This window comes from Lepidochelys kempii, chromosome 6 (genome assembly GCF_965140285.1).
Source record: "Lepidochelys kempii isolate rLepKem1 chromosome 6, rLepKem1.hap1, whole genome shotgun sequence".
Classification (NCBI taxonomy): Eukaryota; Metazoa; Chordata; order Testudines; family Cheloniidae; genus Lepidochelys; species Lepidochelys kempii.
In genome coordinates this window covers 92,086,152-92,099,289 of record NC_136385.1, presented here as the reverse complement: position 1 = coordinate 92,099,289, position 13,138 = coordinate 92,086,152, and the positions used below count along the sequence as shown (strand labels likewise).

The 13,138-nt window shown below is 46.6% G+C and overlaps 1 protein-coding gene across 4 annotated transcripts in view; it reads right to left on the bottom strand.

Moving 5' to 3' along the window:
• The window catches only part of GPATCH2L (G-patch domain containing 2 like), a 47,039-nt gene extending 35,507 nt beyond the window's left edge, over positions 1-11,532 (bottom strand). For 2 of the 4 annotated variants that reach the window (XM_073349254.1, XM_073349253.1), the window contains exons 1-5: positions 11,387-11,532; positions 9,603-10,270; positions 3,952-4,016; positions 1,085-1,261; positions 415-494 (exon numbers count right to left, since the gene is read on the bottom strand). In XM_073349254.1, the coding sequence (XP_073205355.1) occupies positions 415-494; positions 1,085-1,261; positions 3,952-4,016; positions 9,603-10,270; positions 11,387-11,428 (1,032 nt within the window). In that variant the 5' untranslated portion in view covers positions 11,429-11,532. The remainder of the gene's footprint in view (positions 1-414; positions 495-1,084; positions 1,262-3,951; positions 4,017-9,602; positions 10,271-11,386) is intronic. The other 2 variants (XM_073349252.1, XM_073349251.1) reach the window with 1 other exon arrangement.
• Positions 11,533-13,138: the final 1,606 nt, after the last annotated feature.

The window sequence follows — 13,138 nt, the reverse complement described above, 5'->3', positions numbered from 1 at the left end:
TGCACCTAAAATCATCATTCTCTGCTGCCAATCAGACCATGTTGCTTCTCTGTTCAAAACTCTGGCTTCTCTTCACCTCCAACATCAAGTTTAAGCTCCCAGTCTTTGCCTCCCAGGGTCTGAATCTGCACAGCTCTCCCAGATACATCAATGCTGTCATTTCCCCCTAAGCGCGAACAAGCTTTCTGCCAATATAGCTCCCTTTGTATTCACCCTCCATCTCCCCACCTTCTTTGGCTGCTTGTCTTAACTATTTGGTTTTCAGCTGGATGTTATTTTTCAAAGAAAGTAGTATGTGACAGACCACCGTACAGGGTTCTTCTGCACAAAATAATCCACCTGCTGCCTTAGAGCAGCAGTTCCGAACTGACCAGCAGAGCAGACACAGAATTTCCCTCTTGGAAGAGGCAATACCTTGCCAACGAGCCTCCTACGTCCCTTTCTGAGACAACGGGCAGCAGCTCCTGGAAGGCGGTTCAGACGGGCATGAAACCCTGAAAACCAAGAAAAGGAAAAAGCTGAGCACTGAAGGCAGAAGGTTGCTCCTGGCAAAACAGTGATGAGAGACCTTGTGGTCCAGCGCCTAGAAGAATATGAGATTCAGAGTCAAGAGAACTGGGTTTTATATTCTGCTCTGTGTGACCTTGGACAAGTCAGAACCTCTGTGCCTCAGTTTCTCCATGAGAAGACTTACCTAAGAGCTACAGATAAAAATCTATACATTATAAAAAGGTGACTGAAGAAGTTAGGCAGCTGAAATGAAGGATGATTCACCATTTCATAGCGTTCTCTTTTGGGTGGTGCAGCCATCTTTAATCTAGACTTCTGTTTGCTTTACAGATAACATCAAACACAATATCAAAATTCCATTTACTGTAGAGGTACATGCAGAGTGTCCCGATTGCTCCAGTCTAAAAACAGGGCACAACAAAATAATCCAAAGCAAGCATATTTTAAAAATCTATAAACAGGTCAACTTTAATATCAGCTTAAGTTGAGCATCTCTGTAAATGAAATCTGCTCTCTGCCATTTGAAGGTTCACAAACACACTTCTGAACCCATCCCATTCCCTATGGAGCTCACCCCTCTGAGCAGGCCGGGAAGGCAAAAGGAACGTAGAGTCAGAGAGTTTTTCCAGGCCAGAGTCCATTCGCTCCACCTCAGACCGGTGATCAGCTCTCCACTTGGGCAGGAGGTTGGGGACGGTGAATCCTGGGACACATTCTCCCTCATAGAACCAATCACTCTGCTCGTCATCCCCTAGAGAAGCAGCACAGAGTTACTCCAACAACCACTCTGAGTGACCATCAAAATGCTACATATTCCACATCAAAAAACTACCAAATTCACTTGAAGATTCTTTGGGAGTTACTCCTACATTTTATAGCAGTTTTATTTTAAGTTTCATTGATAGTACTGTAATTATAGGGAATTCAACAAGTGCTCCAATTATTCTTGTGCTCAGTCTACCGTGACATAAGCAGCATTTCCCATAGAACGTAGCATCACCCAGCATGAAGGCCTCTTTGTTGGATGGTCCTCTTTACTGAGGTGTTTAGGAGGTTGAGGCAGCTTTATTGCTCTATTGTGGCTGTGTCTCACTGACATTATTTCAGTGCTGTGTGGTGCCTGATGTACAGGTGTGGCTCTTTCTCCAATGTAATTACTGCAGGGGAGGTGAAAGTGTAGTGGCCTGGCACAAGCATTATGGGCTACTACAAAGGAGCCCTCAAAATGGGGGGAAAGAGGAGCAAATGCTGCACATGCTACCAATCTGTACATCAGGAAGAATGAGCCACAGTCAGAGGACAGCAGCTTCAAGGAAAAGTATATCATGCCATTAGGAATGACTGGTGGCTTAGAGCACAGAAAGGGTCTATGAGTATTAACTGTGCCATACAGCTGGCTCTATGAAAACTCCATAAGACCTGTCAAGACCACAGCCCACTCATGTCTGGGAGAGCAACAACCAACCACTTCAAAAGTCTCCAAAAAGCAGAGCCAGTGCAATTAACACAGCTGTGTCCTGGTAAATGAACTGCACTAGACAATATTCTGTTAAAGCTGCCTGGCTAGAATTCTCCTTGGGAAAGTAACAGGTGAACAGGCAGCTCCGTGCAGTACTGGCGCCAGACCTCATCCTGAGACAATAAGCCAGTCCTGCATCCACTCTGAAAACCAGCCATTAGACAAATGAAGCAAACAGCCCAGACCACAACATCAGCCCCCGAAATGACCCACAACAACAGGCAAATGCCTGGAATCAGGATATTTCACAAATACAGACATTTATTTTTATATATATTTGATACATATGCTCTAGACGGAGGCTTCAGAAGTGGATTCGGAGATTAACAACCAAAATATGTTTAAAAAATAAATAAGGACTGTTCCCCTAAACACTGGAAAAAGGATCATGTGTATAAACATGTCAGCTACTTTGGACACTAGAGCATAAGCTCAGTAACTCTCATCTCAAGCAATTTCCTTCAAAGTCACTTGCTACATTAGACAGATAATAAAGATCAGCATCCACTGCTCCTACAGTGCCTTTCACCCTGAAAGATCCTAAAGCATTTTATAAACTTATGTTCAAACTATACACAGGGACCACTCCTCTATCAATGAAATGCAGCTGCTCCTGGGGTGGAAAATGCCAACTGTTCCAATAACATAACAGTTAAAAGGACAAAAAGGGAAGAAACCTGTATCCAGTTGAAACTACACGGGAAATATAGTGAAGCAGAATGTAATTAACTAACTTGGGACTGGGACAGAACATTAAGTTTAAAGGGACTTGCAAAGGAAAACAATTGGGCTTGTGCCCTTTCTTTTGCTTCTTTATGATTGATAAAGAAGCTTTGGAAGGAGTTTGTCCAAAAAGGGTATTTTTTCCTTGCTTGTTTTTCACATTAGAGTGTAAACAGCACCTGAACATTTAAGGCTTTGTCTATGCTGGGAAAATGCATCATCTCAGAAAATGTGTTAACATGTTTTAGCTAAAATGATGTCAAACATGAAGTGGCAACTAGTGTTGACAGAGACAGTCATGTTTTTAAAAAAAGTAATTTTTAACGCAACTGTACCTATCTACAGTAGGTACTACACCACATTTGACATCATATTAGTCAAAACATACTAGTTAACACATTTTCTAACATAACGCATTTTCCCAGTGTAGACACAGCCAAGGACAGGAGAATTAATGAAATTATGACATCACAAGATTTAAGAGACTGGAATTTGAGCAACAGAGAGGGGAAGGGATTTTTAGTCACTGTTTAAACATTTGTGTTTGTTTCTTTGGTTGACATGTATTTAACTCCAGTACCTAATAATAATCTTGGACAAAGAATGTGTATGTTACAAATTCAACACCAACACCAGTTGAAGTGTGAGAGTCCACAAACTTCTGAGAACTGCTTCTCCCCTGCCTAATACACATGTTTTGGTTGTTGCATCTCCACCACGCTTAGTATGTTGCTTGTCATCTTAGATTGTGAGCTCTCTGGACCAGTATGTTTCTGTGTCGCAGAGTATGACAAGCAGATTGTGGGAACTTTTGTAATATATATACAAACAATTGACCTCTATTGATAGAGACTTCATGGAGTTCATGATGACCTCACTGAAACTAAGCAGAAAAGTCTGAGTAGTCATCCCCAAGAAACCAATAACGTATGTATTGCCTTATATCACACTTTCCAGTATTTGGATTGTATACATTTGATAAATATCATAGCATTTCCATAAGAAAAGCATGGTTTTAACTGAAATCACATGGAATACCTTTGTGATCTGAGCCAATTCCTCTGACTCCTAGCCACTCTCCCTTCCCCGCACATCCTGATCCCCTCCAATTTCTAGTCCTGCACTGCCTTGAATTTGCATTTATAAGTAAAGAGAAATTCCCATATTGCACCAGAGGGAAATCACAAGACAGTAGTTACCTTGACGGCCTTCGTCATTGGTGAAGAGGCCAGTGTCACTGCTGCTGCATACACTGCTGGTTTCACTGCAAAGAACAACCACAGTTAACTGCTGAAAGGTATGCAGCAATAATCTTTTAAATTTTGCCAGTGCCTTTCATCCCAAAAGGACCCCAAAGTCTTTATATACCATACAAAATGGGAATCAATTCATCACTGACACATGATTGCCTCTGGCATGGAACATGTCAACTGTCTAACAGCTCACTACAACACTATGCAATTTAGGAAGAATCCTGTATCGAGTTAAAAAAGGAAATTTTAGGTTATCAGAACATAATTATCAAAAATGGGATTAGGTCAGGGCACCAAGGCTAACGATCATAATTATGACACTCTTTGCAGATATCCCCGTCTCTGGTAACGACCAGGCAACAGAAATGAAGCTAAATGCTCCCCTCGCGGGTCACCCGATGGCCACTGGCAATTGTACCACAACTTTTTCTTTTTAGACTTCCATTTTCCAACATAAATGGAACATAAATGCCTTCTCTTCAATGCCTTCTCCTTTCTTTGGCTGGATAAGGGGCTACGCTTCAAGCACTACAGCAGCACAGCTGTGCCACTGTAGCATAGACCCTACTACAGCAACAAAAGGGGTTATTCTGTTGTTGTTGTAGTAAGTCCACCCCCTCGAGAGGCAGTACCTAGGTTAATGGAAGAATTCTTCCCTCAGCCTACCTGCATCTATAGTAGGGGTTAGGTTGACCTAATTACATCACACAGGGCATGAAATTTTTCACAGCCCTGACTGAGCAACATAGCTAGGTCAACCTAAGTTTAGATGTAGACCAGGCCTCAAGTCCCTAACTACTCATCCAAATAAACCAGTACTACATAGCTTGCAGCTGTAGATAACCACCAGTTAAACTGAGTTTTAAACTTGGCCACTGCTGCTGCTCCAGGAGACAGTTTACGAAGGAATTTGTTTGGAAAATAATCTGAGTAGAAAACTTAACTGTCTGTAAAAAGTTTTGAAAAGGCTGAACATTGTGCTGCAAAATTACATGCTCATGTCAATCCTAGGTATTTGATGGGTTAATGCTAGGATTCGATCTTTTCTAGGACATATTATCCAATACCTCCATTATTCTGAGATCTCTCAGCAAAAGCAATACCCCTTCCACCCTGCACACAGGTTACAGGGCCTTATGGGAGAAGTGAATCCTAGCTTTAACTCAGCATCTGAAATAATCTCAGCAGTGTGGTTAGATAAGATCCCCATGTACCCTGGAAGAGCAACATCACACAGCATGGTGTGTGGTTATACCAGCCACCAATATCCTCAGGAAACTTTATGGGACACAAGGCAAAGGGACAGTGAGAGTCACCCCATCCACAATTAACTGTACGTACTCACTAAAACCATATGCTGTGAAGCATATTACTGCTTTTTAAAAAACATGTTCTGTAAACTAGCTAAGACAATCCATTATACTGGATACCTGAAAGTCTGAACCTTCAGTGCATTAGAGTCCATTTTTCAGTTGGTAGTTTTAAACATACAGATGGAAGAGGTTGCAAGTCCCTCCCACATTCTAGCATGCAACTAACACCAAGTTTTAAGCCAGCCTTTTATGAAGTTTGTGCCATCCATCCCCTAACATGCTGTATGAGAAAGGGACAGTAGTTAAAGCATAGGACCAGGAATCATAAGAAAGGAAAAGGATTATTAAACCAAGTTCCGAATCAAATTAACAGAACAGCCAGTGCCTCAAAGTACTGGAAAACCCTGCAGTGCCTTACAGATACATACTCCGCCACGCTTTCTACCCGCTTTCTACAAAGGTTCATTGAAAGATATCCTTACCTATACTCCCTTTATATTTCAGGCCTGGAAAACGGAGTATCCTGTACACAAGCCTTTCCTCAGGTTCAGTAAGCACTGATTAATGCTCTCCACTTGCAAAGGAGGCTACTTACCTTAACCATGAAATAATGAATGCTATTGATCCGACAAGCTACTGCTATAGAGTGTTATTGATCGCCCAATCTTTGGTTAAAATGGTCCTCATTTAGCAATTTCACTGTCGCAAACACCTGGAGCAAAGCATGCTTATAATTAAATAGTTTGGGGGAGTTAAAGTGAGAGGTGATGGACAGAGATCTCAGCTTTCCAACATTTATTCCTGCTCCTGAGCTATTGTTTGTGTCAGGAGGGACATTGATTTTCTATAAAAATAAGAAAACAAGAAGCACCAAGGGGCTGCAGAAGGTCAGGCCGGGCTAGAGAAGGAGGGGGAGGCTGAACACTCTGTCTCTGTCACTTGCCTTCCAGGAGAAGGGGATTTTTTCTTTCCTGAGAGATCCGCCCCTAATACATCAGCTGAGCCAGGCTCATGACTGCCACGACAGGCTGTCACCAAACCTGCTACTATTCAAAAGGAACTAAACTACAAACTGGGGAGTAACTGGTCATTCTATCAGCCCGGAATATATCAAGATAAAACAAGCGCTCACCTTATCACTGGCTGGTAAACTTAGTACAACATCCAATTTGAAATTAAGCGATACAAAAGAAGGCTAGTTAGATATTGTTTATGTGAAAGATTAGAGAGACAATATGTCATCCGTGAACTTGAAGTAGCATGTGTGTTAGCAAGAATGTTCTCAGACAGCCCTTGGACTATTCTGGTTTGATCTGCCCTATGTAATCACATTAAGCAGACAATTCAGACAGCATACATCTTAGATAAATGAGACAGACGTTCAGGGCCTCCATTTATAGTTCGTCAGTTCCCCCATCGTGTGGGAGAGCTCCAAAATATTAAAAGGGGGACTGAGTGGAGAGGTTTTACTTCTAAGTGTCTTCGCAACTAATCGTCACCATTGTACTGGTAGCTCAAAAATCTCAAATGTCCCCTAAAATGAATCCATGTTTCTCTCATTCTTGGTTTCCCCTTCCTTTTGGCTATCAGGCTTTGATTCCCCTCTCATACCACTCTTAGATCAGTCATTTGCTCCCTCACCATGTTCCTATGTATCTTTCCTTTCCCCTCTTCATTTCAGTCTCCATCTCCCCCACTTTTATGCAGGATGTTTCTTAGTCCATTATCTATGTGTGTGGGAGGGTATTCCAAAATTCTTCATCCCCCACATCCCACTCTGAAGACATGATATGGTAACAAACCTTTCTCCAGTATAAAACTGAATATAGCCCCACCGGTAATCCATCAAAGCTGCTTCCTCATTAAGGTCCTGATCCAAAGCTTATTAAGCCAACGGGAGTCTTTCCATTGAATTCAGTGGGCTTTGGATCAGAGCATAAGCAAAGGAAAGTGATGAAAGTGCTGAGTGTTCTAGCTCCACAGAGATGCTAGCTCCTGCTAATCTAGGAGGAAAGAGGGTGGGGAAAACGTCACTGCTGAATGATACAAGGCATTTGTTCCCATAGTGGCTGAGTGCGACACTTGTGTACTCCTAATCTCTGTTGACAGGAGAAGTGAGAAACACAATTCAATCCTAAACTGATGTACAACAGCCCCTAGAATACCAATACTGCTTCCTGGCCCCGCTTGCTTTGCCAATCACCTTTCCTCTTGCCTGTTTATGGCTATACTCCTAATCATTTTCTCTCCTCCCTGTCCAGTTTTCACACATTCCTCAGGATATGCCCTTGCTGCAGCTCTACGAAGCACTTCAGTGGTATCAGATGGAGCATCTACAGCAGAGTGAAAATGATGTAAGCATACCCAGTTTCACTCTGCTGTTTCTAGTAGGGAAGCACTGTATTTAGTGCAGGAGAGGCAAAGGCATGATCCCTCACTGCTGCCAGAAGCGTTCTACAAGGAGAAGTAATGCACATGTATTTCTCCCTCTAACTCCACTCCCCTCACCAAGCCACAGCCCAGACCATACATGTGGAGGTGAGATGGTCAAACATTTTCACCTCTGGATTTCCAAAGAGAATCCAAAGGCTTTGGCAGCAGATGGCAAATGTCATCTGATGCAAACATATGCACAATAAGCCTTGGTCTACACTACAGAGTTAGGTCAACGCAAGACAGCTGACATCGACCTAACTCTATAAGCATCTACATCGGCAATCTTTGGCATGCGGCATGCCAAGGTAAGCCCCCTGGCGGGCCGGGCTAATTTGTTTACCTGCCACATCTGCAGGTTTGGCCCATTGCAGCTCCCACTGGCCGCGTTTCGCCACTCCAGGCCAATATGGGCTGCTGGAAGCAGCAGCTAGCCCATCCCTTGGCCCGTGCCACTTCCCACAGCCCCCATTGGCCTGGAGCGGTGAACCGCGGCCAGTAGGAGCTGCAATTGGCCGAATCTGCGGACACGGCAGATAAACAAACCGGCCTGTCCCGACAGGCGGATTACCCTGGCGGGCTGTGTGCCAAAGGTTGCTGATCCCTGATCTACACTAAAATGTAGCTCCCACCAATGTAACTCGCCAACTACTCCGACTTAGTAACTCCACCTCTGAGAAAGGTGTAGTGTTTAGATTGATGTAGTTATGTCGATGCAGTATCAGTGTAGATACCGTGTTGCTTACATCGACTGTTGCTGATTTTCAGAAGCCACTCCACACTGACAGTTAAATCAGTACAAGCACTCCTGGTGAGGATGCACACCGCTGACACAAGGAACATAGTATGGACATGCAAAAGCAATTTAATTAATGTAGTGGCTGTATGTCATGATAACTTAGGTCAACATAATTTTGTACCGTAGATATACCCTAATTAGTCTGAGGGAAAGGAACCAACTGAGGGAAAACAAAACAATCACCCAGCACATTCCTCAGGTGATGGACCAAAACAAAGCTGTGTGTTTGCTTTCTCAATGGCTGACACAGATAAGGCTGGATGAAAGCCAGCTGGTTTAAGTTCAATTGAACATGATGGAAGAGATACTGATTGGTGCAGAAAGTACCTCGAGGAGGCTAGCAATGTCTATTACTGCTCCATCAAGTGAGGGAATCTATCTACCCATTGTCATTGAGATACATTCTCAAGGTGCTACTCAATATATCCTTCCTGTACTATTAGATAAAAATGTCTTTTCCCATCTTTAGATGGCAAAAAAAAGCATCCTCTCTTTGGTAAGAAAGGCCTCACCTTGATCTATGCCTTTGTTACAACTACACTAGACAACTAACATGCAGTAACTTGTAAACAGAACAACGTTTTGATCAAGGTACATACAGTAACTGCAAACAAGGCTAACTGGTCACTACAGGATTCTGTTTTCCTTTGCTGTTTCTCATAAACCCTTGGAAACATGAAACTGAAATCAGTCTCATCCATCACTCACTGGCTTGTCAACATGGTTTTACTTGCAAAGACTAGAGCCACTAGCATGCTGGTTGTCACTGTGAAGACAGAGACAACAGACTTCTCATTGGAGCCATAAGCACACCGGTTTGTTATGAGGACAACATGCACATGTCACTACTGGGTCATGAAGACAACATGCACACTGATTTAGCACCACAGGACTGCAGGCAAGGGTTTGGAGATTTTTTTTTTCTTGTATCTTTAAGGGAAAACTTTGTTTGAGAGGGAACTACCTAGACCAGGGCACAGTCTTTGCAAGCAGCTGTAAAGGAAGTTGATAATCTGATTGTGGTAGGTGAAGGAAAGGCCTGGAGAGCTCACCATTCAGACATGTTTTCATCAGAACCCTGTTTTTGTTCATCCGCTTCACACTCCATCCTCTCCTTCCTCCCCCCTTTACTGAGGAAGGGCCTGTTCTCTGCTGACTCACACAGACCATGGCTGGATGAAGTCCAAGGGGTGTTCTCCTTCCAGCGTGACAGACGCTGCTTCTTGGCTGACTTGAACCTATAGCCTCTCTCATAGTTCCACTCCGACACCTTGAGTTTCTGCTGGAGGCTAGCAGCTACCTCTGAGGTCACACGTTTCACCTTCCGGCGACGCCTGAGGGGCCGGCAGGGTCCATTTTCCGTGAAGGAGTCCGACTCATGCCAAGAATGCTGCTTGCTCTTTAGGGTGGCACTCAGAGCTGGGTGGCGTTTGGCCACAGCCATGTCATCTGAGTCACTGAAGTTGGCAGTCAACACCTCACGACAGTCCTTCATGGCTTCATCCAGGCTTGATTCCGAAGCCTCACTGTAGCAGCAGGCATGCTCCGCCTGGTGCGTGAAGTCTGAGCGCCGCTTACGACCCCTCCTCTTGCGAAGCTGCCGCCGCTGCTGCCTTGGGCTCAGGGCCATCTCTTCCCACAGCTCATCCAGCTTGTTTTGTTCTGAGGTCTGCTCCAAGGCCGAGGCCAAGTCATGCACCAGCTCATCCATGGGCAATGTCTACTAAACACGAAAACAACCAATTAGCACCAGCCACTAATGTCACTGCAACAGCACGTCACTAGACCAGCATAAACTAGAGCCTTCTTCACACCAGCAACTTGGTTAGACACTCACCTTGGACCTGCCCAATAGGACTAATACAGGCAAACTGTTCTTCTTGTGCTACAGCTCAGTCTTCCCTTTAAAATTAGGGCTACCACTTCCCCTTCCCAGCCAAGACCGCCTCATGCTATAGCAATTAAAGACAAGTTTATGCCTGACACGGATACAAGATTGCATTTTCTTCCTTGAAGCAGTATGTCCCAGTATCCAGCCTAAAAGTGAAATGGCCTGCATTCAGAACACCATGTGATGTCATACCATCAGCTGTTATATGCAAGAAACAGGGTTGGGCCTGCTCATTACATGACTCTACCAGTCACGAAGGGACTGTGAATGACTTAATAGGTGGCACACTTGGCTCAGACCAATGACACAATGGGTATTAAAGACTCTATGCTGCATGAGGATCAGTCTTTCCAAAGAGGAATAAAGCTTAAGTCTCATACTAATGCAGTCACAAAGATTCCATGATGCTTTGCCCCCCCTCCTTTTTTTTTTTTTTTGAGGTGGGAGAATCAGGCGTTAACCAGGAATACTGTTCAAATATCAATCTGTGTAATTATAGTCTAGTTTGTTACATCTCCCCAGCCATTACAGTTCTATATAGGATTGTTCTTCATCTCTCATCCAAAACTGTTGTTTCGTGTGGCTGTGCACTACCAAACAGCTGTGGTTTCCCACCCCACAAATGACTGCTCACTCAATACACAGGGAGTCTTTGATCTAAGGCACTTTGGTGTGCGATACTACAAAACCAGGATCCTGTTGTTATACAATAAATCCGCTCCTGCTAAGATACTGACACTTTCTAACCACAGCAGCAAACTGGACCCCCAACACAGAAAACACCTTATGGGAATATGTACAATAGATTTGTGTACACTGGGGCAGAGCTGCCTCAGGAAATAGGGGACACTGTGCCTTGCCCTCCCCCCAGAGCCCTGATGAGGCCAGGACCCGGGGACTGAGGGAAAGCCTCAGGGAAACACACAGGACAGAAGCTCTGGGCACCTTTCTAACCCAGGAGTCGGAGACGTAGGTAAAATCCCGCATCACCCAACGCAGCACAGACCGACGCCACGACTCCTGCGTTCCACTTCCTCAGCTACTCCCGCAGCTCATCTCCCCGCCGCCGCCTGTCAGCCTTCGGCCGGAACCACCCTCACCCCGCCCACGGCGCCCGCCCTGCCTGGGCCCCAGGGCCCCAGCCCGGCCCTGGCACCGGCCCTGCCTGGCACCACCCCAGGGCCTGGCATCATCCCCCGACCTATGTCAGACCCTCGCGCTAACCGACCCTCCCAGCCCCGAGCCGGGCTAAGGCGGGTCTCACTCACCCGCCCGCCTCGGCCTCTCCGGGGTCCTCGGCCTCCTCTCGGAACAGGACTTCCGGTCTCGGGGGTCACTTCCGCCCCGCGCCACGCCCCCTCAGCGTGCACACTTCCGCCCCGCCGCGGTGGAGCTGTGCGCATGATGAGCAGCTGCGGGAGGCGCCTGGCCCGGGGGCGCACGTGCAGCTCAGGCGAGAGGGGCAGGACGATGCTTGCGCTCTGTTCTCTGCTCCCTTCGGGCTCTTTCTTTGCAGCAGCAACAGTGTGTCAGGCAGGGGACTGGCCCCGCAGCTGTGCTGCCTAAACAGAGAGCGGGGGCTTGGTGTGACCCTGGCTGGGGCAAAGCATACAGCTGCTCCCTGCTGCTCTCCGCCCAGCCTGTCCATCCGCCCAGGAGACTGGAACCACTGCCTCCTTCCCTCCTAAGGCAGTGAGTTTCGGGGACTCTACAATGCCCCTACCAAGAGCCCTAGATGAGGACCTGGCTTTAAGCACAGCTGCAGTGGAGGGCTCTCAGGGTTGGGTGGGACTCTCTTCCCTGCTCAGATTATTTGTTGAGCTTCATCCTTGCGTCTATACAGGTGTGAGCACAAGGCTCCTGCCCCAAGGAGCTCACAACAGGACAAGGTGATAGGCAAGCGAGACACAAGCCAAAATTTTTATTGGCATGATAAAACCAGAGGTGAAAGTAAGCCGGTACAGTGTACCGGAAAGAGCCCATGCACTGTATCGGGGCGGATCGGCTTCCCCAGGCAGCAATTTAAAGGGCCTGGGGCTCCCAGCCGTGGCTGGAGCCCTGGGCCCTTTAAATTACCACCAGAGCCCTGCTGCCAGAGCCCTGGGAAAGCGGCAGTAGGGCTCGGGTGGCGATTTAAAGGGCCCAGGGCTCCTGCTGCAGCTACCGACCTGGGCCCTTTAAATAGCCACCGGAGCAGCAGCAGGGCTCCAAGGACGATTTAAAGAGTCTGGGGCTCCAGTAGCTACTACCACCCTGCTTCCTTTAAATCGTCCCTGGAGCCTGCCGGAGCTCTGGGCTAGCGGCGGCAGGGCTCTGGCGGTTATTTAAAGGACACAGGGTTCCGGCCACCGTTACCACCCCGGGCCCTTTAAATAGCCGCCGGAGCCCAGCCGCCGCTACCCCAGGGCTCCAGCAGGCTCCGGGGATGATTTAAAGGACCTGGGGCAGTAGCAGCAACCAGAACCCCGGACCCTTTAAATCGCCGCCTGAGCCCTGCTGCTGGAGCCCCGGGGGTCACGGCGGCAATTTAAAGGGTCTGGGGCTCTGCTGTGGTAGCTCAGATGGCAATTTAAAGGGACCAGGGCTCCCTCTGCCGCTACCCTCCGGAGCCCTTTAAATCGCCACCCGAGCCCCGCTGCTGGAGCCCTGGGGTAGCGGCAGCGGAGCTCTGATGGTGATTTAAAGAGCCAAGGGCTC